Genomic DNA, 19,984 nt, shown 5'->3' on the forward strand with positions numbered 1-19,984 from the left:
GTCCGCTTCCTCGCTCCACGCTGCCATTCGGGCCCGCGCGTTCCCCGGGCAAATCGCGGCGCCCAGCAGGCGAGGAAACACGCCCACTCCAGTCGCCCCCCCTTCCCTCAGGAGACGCGAAGCAAGTGACCGCCCGGAGCTTACCGAGGACTTGCGCGCGGCCGAGGCTTCGGTGCTTCCAGGATCGCGCGCACCTCTCCCAAGCCGCCGCCGTCCGGAGACCTGCCGACGTTTGGGGAGGTTTGGGGAGGTGCCCAAACCTCCCCAAACGTCAGCAGGTCTCCGGATCTCCGTGCCTTGCCTGCCTGCTTCTTTCCGCAGCGGAAAGAAGCAGGCAGGCAAGGCACGGAGATCCGGAGACCTGCCGACGTTTGGGGAGGTTTGGGGAGGTGCGCGCGCACCTCCCCAAACCTCCCCAAACTTCGGCAGGTCTCCGGATGGCGGTGGCTTGGGAGAGGTGCGCGCAATCCCGGAAGCACCAAAGCCTCGGCCGCGCACAAGTCCTCGGTAAGTTTTTTTGTTGACTGGAGTATAAGCCGAAGTGGAATTTTTCAGCCCAAAAAGTGGGCTGAAAAATTCGGCTTATACTCAAGTATATACGGTAGCTGCAATTTTCACTGATTCCCTAGTTAAATGTGTTTTTTTCATTTGCCTTCTGTCCTTCATTCTTTGTGTCTATATTTTAGAATGTAAATCCCTTGGAATAGGGTTATCCGTTCAGTCTTGTGAAACAGACATGGAATATTTTACTGTCAATAAAACATTTATCAGTAACACTATTGCACTTATAGGACTTTAAGGAAAGTAATCATGCAAACACATCTCCAAATTTGGAAATTAGCCAATTTCCAGTTTGCCACTGAAAAGGCTGTTTCACTACTGTGGTTTCATCACCAAGCTCTTCTTATCTTACTGCTTCCCTAATACTTCTCCCTCCCTCTCTCTCCCTCCCTCCCTCTCTCTCCCTCTGTGTGTTTTCACTCTTGAGGTGATTGGCTTTTTCTCCTCCACATCCATACCTGAGAAGCCCGCTCTGAGCCTGCTAAGTCAATCATGAAGAGTCGGCCTATGCGCACCTCCTGCATAATATTTTTGATGCGGCTCTTTTGGCGCACGGTGACCTGCAGCACTGCATGGGAGCGTGAGGATGTTCGGTTGGCTGCTGTAGGCTCCTGGGTCCGTTGTTTATTGCCCTTCATCAACAACTGCATTATCTACATGAACAAGAAGAATGTAACTCTCCAAGTCTGACCAAAAATATTTGGTTTAGGTTAAGGAAGCTGATGTTACCAATGTGCCTCTGGTAATGACCAGAGAGAGAAGGAACAGAGCAAAAGAGCAATTTTAGTCTGGTCTTCAGACTTTCTAAACCTTATGCACGTGAACAAAAGCCAAAGAGTCAGACATATTTTTTGGGGGGAATATGCATTTTACTTCTGAAATTTTATCATACCTTTGTACCTCATAGTATATTATTTTTGGTGAAGTCACAAACCTATATTGTGTAGAGAATCTCCTGTCTTCTCTGCTTTCCAGAAAGAAGAACTATCTCTTCTTTTTTTCCTGACCGGGCTTAGTGCAATAGATTGTGCCCTGGTAGCAATAGTTACATAAAGGGACAATTCTGAAACAGAAACTCCTTTTCCCCCCTTCCTCAGTGAGGGCAGGACATGGGTTAACATAGTGAAGACCTGCTAATGGAAAGTGATTCTGGGCATTGATCAGTCCTTAGTTGGCAAAAGGCCTTCTAACCCTAATACTTTTTCAAGCCAAAGTGACTTCCATCTAGATCTAGAAGATAATGGGGAGCTGTGGATGGAGAAAGAGAAACAGGATTCCATCACCAGGGAAAGGCAAAAGGGAACTTTGAGTCCCAGTATGGAGAATTTTAGTTCAGTGGGGCTCAAAGCAGAAGAAAATGGGCAACTCAGCAAGCTAAGAGATACAGACGACCCATAGACACAGAATAACAGAGTTGGAAGGGACCCAACCCCGTGCTCAAACAGAAGACCCTATACCTGTGGTGGCAAACCTATGGCATGCGTGCCACAGGTGGCATGCAGAGCCATCTCTGTGGGCACACGCACCATCGCCCCAGTCCTAAGCCTTCAGCTGGGTTTTATAAAACCTTTTCACTCTAGGCCTCTGCCGCCATGTGCAAAAAAAAAGTTTCAATCAATCAATCAATTTCAACTTCTCGCGGGGGAAAAAACCATCTCTCAAAGTTGGAATTGATTGAACTTTTTAGTCCCACCCGGTCTGCCATTACCACTGCAGCCATGCCCACGCAATGGGCCACACCCATGCAATGGGCCACACTCACCCAATGGGCCATGCCCACCCAGCACCTGACAATACATAAGTGGGTTTTGGGTTGCAGTTTGGGCACTCGGTCTCTAAAAGGTTCGCCATCACTGCCCTATACCATTTCAGATAGATGGTGTCCAGTCTTTCCTTAAAAACTTCCAGTGATGGAGCACCTACAATTTCTGAAGGCAAGCCATTCCATTGGCTAATTGTTCTCACTGTTAGGAAATTTCTCTTTAGTTCTAGGTTGGTTCTCTCCTTAATTAGTTTCCATCCATTGTTTCTTGTCTTGCCTTCTGGTGTTTTGGAAAATAAGTTAACCCCCTCTTCTTTGTGGCAGACTCTCAAATATTGGAACATTGCTATTATGTCACCCCGTGTCTATATTTTCACTAGGCTAGTCATACCCAATTCCTACCACCGTTCTTCATATGTTTTAGCCTCCAGACCCCTAATCATCTGTGTTGCTTTTCTTTGCACTCTTTCTAGAGTGCTAACATCTTTTTTATAATAAGGTGACCAAAACTGGATGCAGTATTCCAAGTGTTATCTTACTAAGGCTTTCTAAGGCTTGTTAACTAATTGTTAAGAGAGCAATTCCTTGCAAAGATTTCTTCACATAGTACATCAATATGTTTCTTCCAAAAACCTGTTGCAATGAGATGAATATCAACTAAACAAATTTTCCTTGATTTAGTGTCACGTGGTACATTGGTCCACAATGCCCATTATTTTTAGCTCAAATGGCTTGGGGAAGACTGCCCCAAACAATCTTCTTTAACTGAAGAGAAGCTACCGTAGGACAAGGGACTTGGAGCGGTGGTTTTTGTAACTAAATCAGTTAAAACTGCAGAGTTATGAACATTTGCTTGGGATTACTACTTGTGAGATGGACTTTTGAAGAAGCAAAAATTACACTTTGGCTGTCTGTTCTTTGAAATCTCTGTGCTATTAGTTGCTAGGGAATATTGATCTGATTTTAATTCCTTTCACCAATATCGAGTGAAAAAGACGGAATTTCTTGTTCATCTCAATTGTGTTTCCTCTTATGTTTCTTCTTCTGCCTCCAAACACAAAGAAGGCCAGTCATATTTCCCAACTTAATTCTGGTCTTACATCCCAATAAATGACAGACCAAACAAGTGAAGCTCCTAACTCTAGTCATGGAAATATAGTACAAGAATTAAAAAGAAAAAAGAAAGAAGAGATTTTGATTTTATTTGTGGGAAGTTAAACAGAATGCTTTCTGGGGATTCTGAGTTGACGGCGTTCCTCCAAAGACAAGTCAAGGAGTCACAGTCATTGTGAGAAACAAAAAAACTGGGTTAGGAACTGTTACTATAACCATATTTGCCAGTTGTTTAAAACAAATGGACTGGATGTGGATTTACAATCAGACCAGACTAGCTATCCAGAGTGACAAATCCATGGTAGTCTCTTGAAAAAACAAGTTAAATTAACAGTTAGGATCACTGTCTTGTAAGACTGCATTTGGCAACAATGAAATTTATGTTTTTCTGAACCTTTGCAGGATTTATTCCGATTCACCTCCTTAGCATTGATGGTTGAAACTTCTGTGATTCCGGCCACTTGGATGAAACCTTTAGCATCCTCCCGCAGATCCAGATAGCCCAAGGAAGGGTTCAGGAGGTCTCGGATCATCTCATTGTAAATCTAATTAAAAGAACAAGAGAAAAAGTCTACAATAAGGACTGGGGAATCACAAACAGCTTGACAAAATTTTATATAGTAGCAGGCTTCAGAATAGACAGGAATTGGTTTCTTGGTCACTGCCTTCTTAGATGCTTGGGACATGCCCCACATATTCTCCTAATATCGGTTCGTAGATGCCTCATTAACTCTACTTGAAAGGCATGTCCTAAGAACACAGTCTTACTCTCATCCCCAGTCCAGAAAAGTTCCAAATCTAGTGCCATTTTCTATCTTCTCCTGAAACAAGCTGTGCTGCCTGCACCCTGAAACAAGCTGTGCTGCCTGTTGCGATGATGATCCACTCAGATCCTGTTGGTCTTTTCTGGCTGTTGCAGGCCTAAGTCTGCTGTCCGATCACTGATGATTTTGTTTCATGTTTATTTTCCTTGAACAGCAGGAGTGGTACCATTAGGCAAAGTTCAGGGAACATGGGGACAATCTGACCTAGTTTTACTTTGAGAGTTCTATGGTCTATTGTTATTTAACGGTTTGGACACTTCCGATTTATTTTTTTAGACAACTGGCATTTGTTTTCAGCAGAATTGTAGCTTTTCTCCACTTTCCATCAAATTCAGGTCTCTTTTGCATTGTTCCAGCCAAGTTTGCAGAATCCTCAGAGAGACAGAGCTTGGCCATTCCGCTCTTACAAAGAATCAAGATACATTCCTGTGTTTTGGGTTCTTGTAAGTTTTACGCATGCTGTGAAATTTTTACAAACTTCTTTTACTAGAAATTTAAGGAAACAATACTTAAATGTATTTGCTTGTATTTTTTATTCATATACAGTACTTCATATGAACTTATGAATAAAGAAGAGGTATTCGTTGCTGTTGGAAATACACACACTTAGGAGTGAATGAATGATTTACAGTTTGTAGGATTAAGATCCTTAAACACCCAAGCCTTTGCTCCCTAGAAAGAATTTAGAAATTTAAAATGTTTATAGTGATAAATGATAATAATATGCTAATGAAGCTGAGCTGGATATTTATTCTGTATTTAGGGATTTGTTGCAATAACCAAAGAAGAGCATGACTATTCTTGTTGCTGTGATAATCCACGAGCAAGCATGATCTAAAGGCTTGCCTTTTTAATGGCAAATTATATTTTGCCTCAGCACGGTTGGCCATAAGAACAGAGTGGGAATTGGGAATATTAAGGAAGCTTATGAATAAAGGCATCAGAGCTGGCAAGAATGTGCAGGTGATAAACTGGGAAACCTCTCCACACAGTAAGCCTCAGCTACTTGCGCTGAGGAAAGGAGCTCTGGAAGAAAAGGCAGAGGGTCCTATCGTTGGATCCTGTCATTGGAACTGGGAGCTGGCTGAAGGATGCTCCAGAGTTTTTGATGTGACTGGGGAAAAGAGGGAAATGCTAACATGGACTATGGCCTGAAAGCTAAGGAGCACAATGAAAGAGAGAAAAAAAAAGCTTCACAAGTCAGCACCTGGGTGGCAGGCAGGCAGGTGCCACTCAGCCACCATATACAACCTAGAGGACTGGAGAGCCACTTTCAAAGTCTACCAAGCGTATTTTCCCACCCCATCGCTAACTGTGCCTCAATCATGGAAGATACCTTGTTCCTGTCTAAATATCTAACATCTCCCATCTATGCAAAAAGAGACTCATCCAGAACAAGTGAGTAGAGATTATGAGAAGTGGGACATGGTGATAAAGTCAGGATGAAAGAGACACAAACCTGACTGAGACAGAGCAGGATAAGAGCAGAAGGCAGAGATAATTCATGGAACATCTTTGTGATGGGTGGGTGCTTCCTGTTGAGGTAGAGGAAGTAAATCTTTCCTGCTTTAGTGGGAATGAGGAATATACATTCCTTCTCTTCTCAGAGATGGGGGGGAAAACACCTTGTTGGAGGTGTAGGGAAGAGCTCAAAATGTTAGTGGCTTAAACACTCTATGAAGTGAAATCACAGAACAGAAGCATCTCCACATTCAGGTTCCACGTCCTAGTACCAACTTACAACACCTGGAATCCCATCAACAATAGATTACTGGATCGGAGAGATAAGGTGGCAATCAGGCTGCGCCACCTCATTACTTCTTCTGTGCATTGAATGCAGCCTGGATTTGGTATCTGAAATGCTGCTGCAAATGCTGAACAAAGGTCACCGTCTGAGCCACATCACCGACTGGATTCAATGTGGTGCAGGCATATATATTGCTAAGCACATTGTGCTTTAGATTGTAAACCGCCCTGAGTCTTTGGAGAAGGGCGGGATATAAATGGGATTAAAATAAAATAAAATAAAAATATATAAGTGACTGGTACAATGAGCTGTATGCCAAATCACAAATAGCATGGTTTAATTTCTGAGCAAACACAAGAAAGTTGGTTTGAGAGAGAAGAAGGTAGGAAAGACTGGATTTCCAAAGTAAAATGGAAGCAAAAAGGAAAGATGATCACTCCACTTTCAAACATTTGCACAGAGTTGAGGAGAAGGAGAAAGAATCCTTCATTTCTTCAGGAAAGTCTTGTTGTGCTCAGGGTTTTCTTCCAGCTACTCCTTCTTGCCTTTCCTGTTTTGTTGTTGAGTGCTGCTTGTTCCATGCTGCTAATGTGAGTCAATAATATATAGCGTGAGTCCTAATGGGTTGCCATGGAAATTATCTCTACATACCATATGAAGTATACATCAGCCATAAAGGCAGAAAGGTTGGAGAGGACAGGATATGTTGGACAAGGAGACAAAAATGACAGGGTCCCATGTAACCTTTCCCCATTCAGGCAAAATAGGAGGAGATACACACCACTTAACGTGCAAATAAATATGAATTCAATACATGCCTGGCATACTAGCTACTGGGAAGTCTGTCCGTTGGTATTCATGTCCCCAGGGCTTTTTTCCTCATAGAACGCTCAGAACGGAGTTCCGGCACCTTTTTTGGATGGAACCTTGTAGGGTAGGCAAGGCGGGTTGTATGACATGTGTGAGTTCTGGCACCTTTTTCTTTTACAAAAAAAGCACTGCATGTCCCTTTGTATAAAGGTAGCCTTCAACTTACAGTTGGAATTGGGACCAGAATTTCTGTTGCTAAGCAAGGTGGATATTAACTGAGTTGCACCCGACTGCACAAAAATCAACACTGAAGTACTCAAACCTTAGGAGCATGCTAAAACACTTGTATCAATTAACAGAAATTGGGAAATTCTGTGTAACTGAGTGATTGTCTCCCTGTTCCTGAAAAGATAACTGAGCAATTTCAGACTCATTCATTTATTCCTTCATATTCCTTTCTGACTCCTTCAAAGTAACCTACCTCCAGGTAGGACATGGACACTTCATACTCCATGTCATTGCTGGTCTCCTCAATCGCATGGAAGAGGTCATTGAGTGTCTGGACATAAATGCCAGGCTCATGATCAGTGCCAAGCATGGTGTAGGTCTTTCCACAGCCTGAGATATAAAGAAAGAGATGAGGAAAAATGGTTGATAAATGGGGGAACAGTTCCATTCTGGGACTATCCAAAACTGTCATTAGATTTACTTTGACAGGAGCCTTGCATTCTTTTTATTTTTTTTATCCTGCATTTATTATATTTATAAAGGAAGACAGTGAACATACTTAATATTCCTTCTTTCTCCTATATGCCCCCTTCCCAACAACAGCCCTATGAGATATGTTGGGCTGAGAGAGTTTTCTTGCCTACGGGAAGACTAGATCTCCCACTTTCCCGATTTCTAGCCTGGTGCTTTAACCACTAGCTGCTAAAATGTGTTTTCTGGGATACGCCAATCTATGAATGAAGTGGAATGGAACAGAATAAAGGTTAAATGAACAAATGACTTTGTTTATGAACTGACATTTATAGCTTTGTGCTTCCAATTATCCTGCAGTTAATCAACTAGGGGATTCAATTTTAAAATAATACTGAGGTACCACATGGTTGTTACCAACTCATTGGAAAATGAAATAGACATCTTCAACTAGAACTGAGCCTATGTTTTTACCCGTTGGGCCATAGGCAAAAATGGTTGCATTGTAGCCAGAGATAATCCCTTCTATGAGTCCTTTAGTAGTGGCACGATAGACCATTTCCTGCAGAGAGAGAGAGATGAAGAAATATGAATAGACGAAAAACGTGAAAGGACTTATTTCTAGATAAGAAATGGAAGCAATTGCCCTAAAGGTGAAGGGATGGATGGCAATCAACCTTATCAGAGGCTTGTACAAAAGGGATAGAAAAAGTCAAGGTGGCAATTACAAGTGCACAGTTGAATACCTGTGTGTGAAGTTGACACATGTATAACAGATGTGAGTCTTCAACTGCACAGTCATGATTGCCAGCTTGACTTTTTAAACTCCTTACGATGATATCCTTGAACTTATCTGTTCCTCTTATGCCAGCAGCTCTTCAGTTTGCTACTGCCTTACTATCTGGAGTAAAATCTAACAAGTCTTCTCATGGATCACCGACTGAAGAAGTTGGAATGTATCTTGAGATACAACTAAATAAGTAGCACACAGAACAAGTACTTGGGTTAGTCCCATATGTCAGATTCATTGCTCCAGGCTTGACAATGGTTAAGCAGGCCAAAACGAACTAGATTTATAGATCTGAAACAGATGAGTTAAAACAAGGCAATCTACCCACACTTTCCTTTGGTTGGGAAGGTAGTAAGCTGAAACTCTGCTTCTGAGCTAAATCAATAAAATAAAAGGGACTTGATTCTCTCTCCCCCTTGGCACTTGACAGCTCTTCTCCTTTTGAAATACTCATATCTCTACTTTAAAAAGATCTTGGTCTAAGAAACATAGCATGTTAATATCGGCTATACATCCACACAAAGTGGGCCATGATGACTCATAAAATGAGAACTCTGTCTTCTCTTCCAACATATTCTAAGAAGTGATGATGCAAAAATATGTTGATCCAAAAAGTAAGAGATTTTGGTTCTGTATTTCCAGTCATTTATGTGTCTCAAAACTCTTCTTCTTACTCTGCTTCTTCTCTGCTCCCTTTTCTAATTCTCAGTCCATGAATAACACCTGGCAGAGGAGGCACAGATCTCACTCAAGAGCTTCAGTTTCAGTTTATGTGCAAATTACTTTGAAATAGAGCTGACAGTTTGGTCTAACCATCCCATCAGACACTTGTATTGCTTCTGACCCAAGGTGCAGCAGACGTTAGATAAGCATCTTAGAGCTGAGCAAACAGAGTACAGCATGGAGTTAGGATTATTAGGGCATCCTTGGCCTTGTTTTGAATGAAAAGAAGGTTCGGAAACATGAGATTTTCTCTGTGTGAGAAAATGTTTCTCTCTTTTTCCCCTAACAATGTCTCGATGCACTTCTTCCCATTCCCACAACTTAGCGGGTTGAACTAGATGTTTTTCAAAAAGAGGAGGGTGATTTGGCTCAAAATTAATACCTCTCCCCAAAATAACAAGCATAAACATCCACATATTGTAGAGTGGGGGGGGCAACCATGACCCCTTTATGACCTGTGGACACTAACTCCCAGCTATAGCTGGCTCAGGAATTCTGGGAGTTGAAGTCCACAGGTCACAAAGGGGCCATATTTGCTGATCCCTGCTTTAAGGTGACCTTTAGTTATTCACTGAATTCCTCTTTCTGCCAATCTGCTGTCACAAGTTCTTGGCATCTCAACATTACTTTTCATCTATATATTTTAAAAAGTCAGGGTTCAAAAAAGTTTCTGTTCAATCCGGTCTTAAGGGCCTGGATATGGATGCCTGGGGTGGGCCTCACCTGAGTAGCAGCAAAATCAAAGGCTACATCGAACAGATAGGATTTCTCTCGTGACCGATTGGCACGGAGCACATCATCAGGGTCCTCCATTGGGTCCATTAGCACAACCATCTGCAGAAATGGATTGGGATTTGGATAAATTGTGTTAGGCGTTTTACTGAAGAGGTAGAAAGAAAGCTTAACAAGGGAAATAAATAAATGAAGAGTAGGCCAAGCATTTTCATCTAAGGGAAACATTTTGCAGTCACATCCCATTTTCAATTCCTTTCTCTGACCCACTTTTGCAAGGCAGCAACAGATAAGATACATGCCAGAACTCATGGACAGCAGACAGGAATCAGGCAATAACGTGGACATCAAAGAGTAAAACCTGAAGAAGATATAATCACAGTATTATTGCACAAGGTAGGATGTTTCCTGATAAATTCTCTCCCACCTTTGTCCCTGCCCAAAGAGAACTGGCAGTATTTCAAAACTCTGCAAATTTGTTGGCCGCCAGAAATGAGAAATAAAGAAAGACGCACATTATACTGGCAACAATGTGTCGGTCACACATTTGGATTTTATACTATATTTGTCTCTGGCCTTATTTTAGAAAGATTGTGCAAAACATCACCTTGCTTCAGGACTCGTTATCTGTAACCATGAATGTAATACCCTCAATTGCAAGATTTTCCCTCAAGCTCTACACTAGTTGCCTAGTAACTGATTTGTTAGCTCAAAGGGAGGCAATTTAATGTACTTCAGTGATTAACCATCACCTATCACGTTGCTAGGGATTTATGAAAGGCATAATCCGAAACATATGGGGGGCAAGACTTGCCTACCTTTATGTTAATTCTTTCTAATCCAATACTAAATATACCCTACTTTAGGACTCTATATTTGTTCTTTAGCTTGAGGACCTTATGACCTCAAGGTGAAACAAGTCAATAGGTAGAGAAATAGAAATCTGAAAGGATACTGGGGCAGAAAGGAGCCAGTGTTGTCCGAAAACATTTCTGTGGTCATATGGCCTGACTGTATGCCGAGGTGCATTGAGCGCTGTTAGTTTCCCACCAAAGTGGTACCTATTTATCTACTCACATTTGCATGCTTTCAAACTGCTAAGTGGGCAGACTAGATCAGCATCTTTAACTGCTGAGCCAGCGCACCCACTTGGGTTCATATAAATACAGTAATCTTCATTTAGCAACTGACTTCTTTAGAAACCATTTGCAGTTACAATGGTGTTGAAAAAGTAACTTTGCAACTACTCCTCACATTTATGACCTTTGCAGGTCTTTACAGCAATGGAAAGCTGAAGTAAGATCATAAGCACAGTCATGGTTTCTCTTCCCAACCACTTCACTTAACAACCAAAATGCTGGTCTCAATTATGGTTGCTAAATGAGGATTATATTTACATTAAATAAAAATCAAACAAAGGCACCAAGCAAGAAAGAGGGAGATTGTGAGTTCAAGTCCCCACCTTAGACATGAAAGCTAGCTGGGTAACTTTGAAACAATCACTCTTTCAGTCCAACCCACCTCACAAGGTTGTTGTGGGCAAAATAGGAGGAAGGTGTGCTGGATATGTTTGCTGCCTTCAGTTATTTGTAAAAATAATAAAGGTGGAATACATAGAAATAAATAAATAATCTACTGCAAAGTGCGTACCTAGCCTCAGTGCAAGCTTTGGTATTAAGTTAATTTAAGAAGCCTCTGGCTAGATGACATTCTATCCAATGCAGCTATATAACTTACATCTTCTCTAGTAACTACCTGTATTTTCTTTGTCTTCCTTCCTGACATCATCTCCACAAGGTATAAAGGCTATTAATAATCAGGCAAAGGTCCCATGGATCTCTTGGGTACTCAGACTGTGACTGTGAATTGGCTTATATCTAATTAGACAACCTAGCTATAATAGGGGAAGATGTGCTGGGAAATACTCAGAGGGAGGAAGATCAAGTAACTGGAAACTGGGATGATATTCCATTGCACCTCAGAGCTATGGGTAACATTGAAGATGCTGATCCTCAGATCAGGTCTCAGCTGAGATTATTTTGATTGGGGGATGTTAACATCAGCCCCTTGTCACAGACAGATCACTGTCTCTTGGCTCCAGGGTTCTCTATAGCTATTCCTCACTTCAGGAAGGAAGGGCCAAAGCCCACTCCAGGCATTTGATAGACTCAGTAGTGTTTCAGAGGGGTTTGCAGCTATTCCTGAGCCTCTGGCACAAGACCTTAGTTGCAGCTTGGAATGAGTGTGTAACAAGGACCTTAGATTGGATCACACCTGTACACATTCTCTGTGATTATGAATCCTATACAGCCCCCTGATTTATGGACATCTGGGAGATTAAATGATACATCTATATATCTAGAACAGTGTTGGAGAAAACAGAGTGAAATCAACCAGTCTTATTTGTGACGATAAGAGTGGCAAAGTGTGCTTGTTTTTCTGCTTATTGCAACCATAGATAGCCAGAGGCCTTGTTCTTGGTGACCAGGTCTTTCTGTTTAACACGGGGATCCCTCACAGAAGTGCTTTGAAGGTTATTCTAGGTTTCTGTTGGACAAAATCAATTTCACTTGGAGTTTGACTTTGGTTGGGCATGCCCTAGCTCAGACATGTTAAACTCGCGACGTCACGTAATGTCGCACAATGTATCGGAACTTTTTCCCATTGCCGGCAATGGAATGGGCGCGGTTTCTCCGTGACGCTCCGGCCTGCAGGCCGGCAGTTTGATACCCCTGCCCTAGCTCATTATCTGGGAAGGGTTTGAGCTGATTGATCTTAAAGAAGTAGCAAGTAGCAAGTCCTTGTTCTTGTGAGCATAGCCACCTGTGTTCTGGAGCCATGCTCCTCCTGGTTGAGTAAAGCTTCCCAGAAGATTGCATGAGGTTGGGTCCAAGTAGTGGTCAGTGCTTCTTAGTGGGAGAGCATGGTTCTGCCTGCTTGGAAGAATATGGTGGTGGATTCCCTTCTCAGGAAGCCATTCTTGGATCTGACAGTTTTGAACAACTTTTGTCCAGTTCCAACTGGAGATGGTGGTAAGTGTTCTGTTTCAGTTCAGGAAGCTACCTAGAACCCTCTTCAGTTAAGGTTCAGATTCAGTTATAGCATTGTGATAGCATTGGCCTTTGAAGAGATTGGGATGAAGGTGATATGTCCATCCTATAATATTGACCATGGTATCCTTCTAGATTGGTTTCACCGTTTGGAAGTGGGGAGCACAGCACTATTCTGCAGTGGTTTTTTCCTCTCCATAGCTGGTTCCAGTCAGTGTTAATTGGCACAGGGGAGGTCTATCCTGAGGCCCTTTTATGTGGGGCATCTCTGGGCTTGGGCTTCTCACCAGTCCTGTTTATCATCTACATGAAACTTCTGGGTGAAATCATTCAAAAGCATGGGGACAATATCATTAGTAAGCAGGATATATTTTATTATACATCTCCACCCAGGCCAGGCAGGTGCTGCTCTTAAAATGCTAGTACCTAGCAGCTGTAAAAGAGTGGGTGGGGAGGAACTTTCTGCAATTCAATCCTAGCAAGATGGAGTGGCTTTGAGTGTGGGGCACCCTAAGCTCTAGTTACTTGTTACCTTTGTCTCTTAAAGAGGTAGTATTCCCCCGGGAAAAGTTGGGATGCAACTTGGGGGGAACTCTTAGACTTACAGTTCCTGCTCAATGAGTAAGTGGCACCTGTGGCCAAGAAGTCTTTGGCATGAGTTCATCTTATGTGCCAATTGCATCCATCCCCGCACCAAGAGCTCTTGCTCACAGTCACTGATGCCTTAAGTTACTTCTCAACTGGATTACATACAGTCCAGAATGTAGCAGAGAGCACAGTCACTCCCTCTTAGTTGAATATACCGTACAGCAAGGATGAAAGAAGGAAAAACCCCATGTTGTAAACTATCTAAAACTCCTGGAGTAAAAGTAGAACATAACACAATATTTACACTAAGGATGTTAGTCTTGAAAAGGAGGCAATCCCATTATGGGACCATGTCAAATATCTGTAAGTACCACTTAGTCCTCTCAAGAATCCTTCAATGAGAGCATCCTTATACTTGATCAGGTTTGTTCATCACTGATAATGGCTTTCTGGATGGACCCTACTTAAGACATTAACATAATGCAGTAAACATAGAACACAAAAAGGCCCGTGAGATATTACAGCCTGCATTAATGAATGGATTAATGAGGTGTCTCTACCTATCTAATCCTTTTAGGGATAATTAATTTTCTTTTGTGCTGCTCCAATTCCTGTCAAATTTAATCTGGAATGTCAGAAAGGACAGGTCCATACTAGCCAGGGGACACTACTGATCAAATGTCTGTTTATTAGGCTTAACTCCAACAAGATCAGCAATGAGAGAGAGCGAGAGGGGGCAGGAAAACAAGGGCATACATTTAAGTTGGAGGGTCAACAGTGTTGCCATGGGACACAAGTGACTTCCTGATGCACAGTTGGGGTTTCTATCAATGCTGCATATTTACTGTGTGTTTTGTAGTGAAACTTCAAAACATACAATACAATGTAAATTTTAATATATTTGAATCTTGGGAACTTTCCCTATATGGCTGTGGCTGATCTTTTGGAAAGAATTCTTAGATTCTTATCATAAGGTTTGTTCCAGTAATATCCCCAATAGCTGTTGAAATCGATTCTATGCCTATGTTCGGTAGATGTTGAGTGCTTTCACTGAGCCACAGAACTGGATACCTGCTATAGAATCAGCTATTAAAGACATAGCAAATGTCAGCATGTCTCCCCACTCCCCCTTACACCCTGTGAGCACAGCCTGTTGTCTTTGTGTATATAGAGATCAAATTGCCTTTGATAGCAACATTGGATTGGGTTTCACCATTTCCAAGAGGCCTTTAAAGGGACTCTCTGTAAGACAGTCATTAATACCAGGGACCAGAGAGGCTGGTTTTAAAAAAGCACAAGAACAGATTAACCAGTGGAGCACAGTGGTTAGACCTCAGAAGAGTATTGTAGAAACCTGAATTCATGATACTATTTAGTCTTAAAGATATCTCACAAGGATTTTCAGTTCTTGTGAAGATTCCAAATCAAATATGTGAAGCAAATGATGAACAATACCTTACACTCCCTGGAGGACAGGTGTAGCTGGTAAATTACTATGGAGGATATCCTGGGACTTCCCCAATATTTTATAGCCCAATAACTGCTATAGTCAACAAAGAGAAATAATCAGTTTAAATAGTCAAAAGCTCCACCTTATTTACACTAAGAGCTAATAAATAGCATTTCAATAACCATCACCTGATTTAAAGTATGAATGAATTAATATACAGTATTTTAAAGGAGGGAGGTTGAACATTTGGCTGGGCTGAATACCTCTTGTTACCTCAGGTTTTGTGCTACAAAGGCAGTAACAGATAACTTACAGCTACCAAAAAATTTTTCGAGTCCCCAAGCCCCACAAAAACACGCTGCAAAGCAGCCCAGCTGAGTTTTAGAGAATGGCTGAAAATCCCAACCAGGTATTATTATACAGTACAATTGGTCCCTCTCCTTTGGCCATTGGAACAGGGGAGATGGAATTGCACAAACTGACTATAAAAGGGAAAGGAGAGGTTGTTCTTGATAAAGGGATCCAAGGCTGCTTTAGTTTTCATCTGAAGCTAAACATTGTTCCATGAGAGTCATTTCATTCTCTCACCACAGGTGTGCCAAGGACAGGATTTCAAGAGCAACACTGCTGCATGAAAAGGAATAATGCACTTCTTTGTAATGAATAAAAGGCTCTATTAAAGAGAAGTAAGAGCTAGTTTATGGCAGCGGTTAAGGCATCAGGCTGGAAACTGGGAGACTGGGAATTCTAGTCCTACCTTAGGCATGAAGCCACCTAAGGTGACCTTGAGCTGGTCATTTTCTCTCATCCCTAGAAAGCATGCAATGGCAAACCATTCTGAAAAACCTTGCCAAGAAAGCTGCAGAGACTTCTTCAGGCAGTCTCTGAGAATTTGACATGATTAAAAGGGAAAAAAGAGAGAGAAAGCATTTTTGGCAGGGTATGTATTTCTAAACACTCAAACAGGTATGGCACCTGCATTTCAAAAGCAAACAGTAGAAAGGAACCAAAGAAAGGCTTGAGGGGTTGAGAAACTGATCTTTTCATGTGAAGGCTTAATAATAATTGACTCTACGTAGAGAAAGTAGAATGACTTAATTTCTATTCATTGCATGTAATTCAATTCACATGGCAATTCTCTAATATAAATAGTAAGGACACTGTAGCAGACAATAAATAATATGAAGCAAAGGATTCATGCAACTACTTCTGTTCCCCCCCCCACCTTCTGCTCATTTACACTGCAATGTCTCTTGCCCCATAAGTTGTAGCTGACAACTATGTGAAACCAAAGATTCCATATGCAATCTGCAAACTTCAAAAATCTGGTGCAGCTTTTAACCCATAGAAACAACTTTTCAAAACCAAGCAGACTATATATTTGTAATTATATAATTACTTATTAATCTTCATATACTAAAATTTACACATACACCGACCTACACATACAGGTTACATAATTGATACTTCACAATATTTGTGACATTGCATTCTAGCAATGCAGTCTTCTTGTCAATAGCAATACCACTTAAACTTATATAACACTTCACAGTGCTTTGAATCCCTCTCTTTACAGAGGGGGTTTACAGAGTCAGCATATTGCCCCCAACAATCTGGGTCCTCATTTTACCCATCTTGGAAGGATGGGATATTTTGCCCAAAAGTGTGAAAATGGAGCAGATCTGTCTGTTTGAAGTTGATCCATCAGACTTTCTAACTGATCATACAATCTAGGAAGAGGCAAGTGCTTCAGGCAGATTTATAGAGTCTCAGCTATGTTTTTTATTGGGCAGACAAGACACCAAGGCTGCTCCCCAATTTTCTGGAATAATTTCATTTGCAAACAAATACAAGTCCATCTCAGGTGTAAAAGCTAAACTAAGATTATTACAGAAAATTCTAAATATGTTGGAAGTATTTTTTCTATTGAGTATAATAATTTCAACATTTTATTCATTAATACAAAATATTTAAAAGCATTTAGTGATTAATACCATTTTCAAAGCATTAAGTTAACAAAGGATCAAAACATGGAATTCCACAACCCTAGATAGCCTTCTACTTACATGAACAATTCTTACTCTTATGCCTGAAAATAAATGTATTTGCACACTAGAATTTGGGCATCTTTTCTGCTATTAGGGATGGGGAAAATAATTTGTTATGTTTATATTTTCATATTAACTGATGTAGTTTGTGCTTCTAAAACTAATGTACAATTATTCTTTGGTATTTATACTTCTTCAATTGGGGTGATTTCATTCTTTGATTAAAAAGTATTTTAATCAAATGGCTCAGATTATGGACAATTGTCTACCAAAATTAAACAAAGTATGGAATAAGGCATTTAGCATATATAAAAATGAATACAAAAAGACTTATGCATGTTCATGGATACTAATACATATAAAAGTTGAGCAAATGTGTTAACCTTGAGGTCAATGTGCATATTAAAAATCATAAATTGAACAGGACTTATTCTTTTTGTGTAGATATAGTGATAAAATAAGCAACAGAAAGACCAAGTTGAGGAACGCCCAACATATTTTCTTAATTTGGAAAAGGGAATCTGATACCAGTTGACTGGAAATAATTTCTACTGTAGATATAGTGTTAAATGTGTTCTGACACTTTAGAATGAAGCTGGCAAGCACCAACAAAGACTGCTTGGTAACTTTTATTTTGTGGCCCTGAAAATTACTACTGATTAAAATGAAGTCTTGGCTCATGGCCAGAGTAAAAGGCATTAGTCTTGAAGAAATGCACTTTAGCTCCAGACAGGGATGTGGTTGTATATCTACTTCTACTATCAGGCCCGGAAGCAATTCTGATGTTGTTCCTTCTTACTGCTTAATTCCAACCCTGTTTTGAATCCAATACCTTATTGTCATGACGACAAATCACTCCTGTAAACAATTTGCTGGCATGGTCCATAAAGCACTGTCCTCAGCTGGATGGGGCAGTGAGAAAGCTGTCTCCATGACAACCTTAGTTTCAAGAAATAAGAAGCGACCCCGTCACACTGTATTAATAGGGGTACTATAGTAATCAATTCAAATTTGCTTCTTTTTTTAACTACACCCTCCTATTCTTAAAACAACAACAAAGATCTACATGGTTTCTTTTCATAATGTTGTCACAGAAACTCCCTCCCCTCCTCCACATACACCGGTCAAAGAGCCAAGGAAATACTAAGGCACAATAATTGAATATCTTGGAGGAACTGTTAGATATTTGCCTGCTAAGATATCAATTTATCTTTGATTCATTACTTTCAGACTTGCCCCAAACTTTGGCTACCTCACAACCATCAGTTTTGCTAATTATTTCCATGATACATCTGTTTCATTTAGGCAAACAGTGTGGACGTACAATGGGAAGCTATAACTAATCAGAATATTCCGCAATGTTCTGATTTTAAAAACTCTTAAATACATCAATATGGCTGAAAGCATGTTATAAACATGCCAATTAATTTTGAAACTGTATTTCTTCTAATTCTCTAGAACTGAAACTTCATGGCAATTCTCCATCTTTAATTTCTTCTGTGGTAGTATTATTATGAATAAATAAAATATCTGGATGATGTCATTTAGAACAGCTGCCTTTTTGATGACTGATCATTTGTACTAGTCATAAATCTTAAGTTTGGAAAATGATAAAATAATATAACATTACATTATTCTGCATCTTGTTAACTGCTGTTAGCGATCTTCTGAAAGCATTAAATTTGAGTCATCTAACGCATCTGTGCAATTTTTATCTTTTTCAGTTGCCAGCATTTTTATTTAACCAACTGTTTATTTTTGTTGTTGTTGTTTTTATTCATCTACTTTCCTAATTAACAGATTGCCTAACTATAGAAAGGTGTGGTCTGTTTGGAGAAACTGGTACTTTTATTGGTATCTTTTAGATTTTTAAAATGCTGCCTTTGCTTAATTCCATTCTATTTCTGGTTATTTTGTGTATATATTTGTAGCAAGACTATATAATATGACATGTTGCCTCTATGAGCCAGAAATTTAATCACATAGTTTTGACCTGTAAATCTTAGCAGTAGCATATTAAAATGCTCTGGCCCTCTGCAGTGGACAATGTATCAGAAAACTACGGTACCCTTACTCTTAAATGACAAGATTTAGTTCAACTGCCTAACTCACTTTCTGTTCTACAAGGAACTCAATAAGCATACACAATATTCTTGTTTTAATCTATTGCTGCACCTACAAAACCAGCCAAAAATGTATATCTCAAACAAAATCTACAATTTAATCTCAATTATTAAAATCTATAGTTTAGTCTAATTTTCCCTCTTCATGGTAACTGGGATTCAGCTTGTCCCTCCTCCCTAAATATTGGGTCAAAATCCCCACATTTAGCTTGCTAGATATGGCAGAAGAGGAAAGCAATAGATTCCCCCAAGAGATTAAAAAGATTGATCCATGATCTGATAAGGTCCAACAGTGGCAGTTAAAATTGTTTTTAAGAGATTTAGAATCAGCATACCATGACACACGCACAATAGGTTTGTCTGACTATCAGTTCAGTACACTAAATACAAAGTACACTTACAAAAGTCATATCCCCAAACCTGCAAAAACTATCTGTCACAAAAGCTCAGCCCTGATGTAATTTCTCAACCCTAACAAATATAGCATATAAATACAACATCATGGCTCCCACAGGAGACAGTCTGGGTCTCAGGAGTCAGACTTGTTGGGTCAATCATAGTCAACTTTTCTCATTAGTTCTCAAGAGAAGAGAAAATACATCCTTTTAATCAACATACTAATTTCCCTCCTGACTTCAGCAAATGGGAACCGAGCAAGGCTACTTAGCAGATGCTAATAAGATATATTTCCGAGAGCTTTGGTGGCCAAGAAGAGCCTCAACTAGCCAAGTTGAGTTTTTGAAAGTGAGAATCAGCCTTTAACATCCATGCTCTGAAGAACTTCAAACAAACTTGACAGCCACCCAGAGCTAAAGAGGAAAGCTACTTAAAAGCTTAAAAGTAAGCTTTTTGAAAGTTACAGATGGCAAGTTATTTCCTTCAAACTCCAGTTCAAAGAATCAACTTTTATCCTTTTATTTGCCTGAGACCTGGTTGCTGCCAATCTGAGTACACAGGTTAGGTG

General features: G+C 40.5%; 2 protein-coding genes across 2 annotated transcripts in view; one reads left to right on the forward strand and one right to left on the reverse strand.

Annotated features, from left to right (window-relative positions):
• The window catches only part of GPRC5C (G protein-coupled receptor class C group 5 member C), a 420,745-nt gene that overhangs the window by 88,142 nt on the left and 312,619 nt on the right, over positions 1-19,984 (forward strand). The gene's annotated exons all lie outside the window — the stretch shown is intronic.
• LOC310633610 (kinesin-like protein KIF19) overlaps positions 1-19,984 on the reverse strand; it is a gene marked incomplete at its 5' end in the record, with an annotated part of 80,036 nt that overhangs the window by 23,410 nt on the left and 36,642 nt on the right. Inside the window, 5 exons of the mRNA XM_083351411.1 lie at positions 1,020-1,214; positions 3,856-3,981; positions 7,299-7,435; positions 7,991-8,078; positions 9,753-9,863. Of these exons, the coding sequence (XP_083207537.1) occupies positions 1,020-1,214; positions 3,856-3,981; positions 7,299-7,435; positions 7,991-8,078; positions 9,753-9,863 (657 nt within the window). The remainder of the gene's footprint in view (positions 1-1,019; positions 1,215-3,855; positions 3,982-7,298; positions 7,436-7,990; positions 8,079-9,752; positions 9,864-19,984) is intronic.

This window comes from Vipera ursinii, assembly GCF_947247035.1.
Source record: "Vipera ursinii genome assembly, chromosome: 2".
NCBI classification, from domain to species: domain Eukaryota; kingdom Metazoa; phylum Chordata; class Lepidosauria; order Squamata; family Viperidae; genus Vipera; species Vipera ursinii.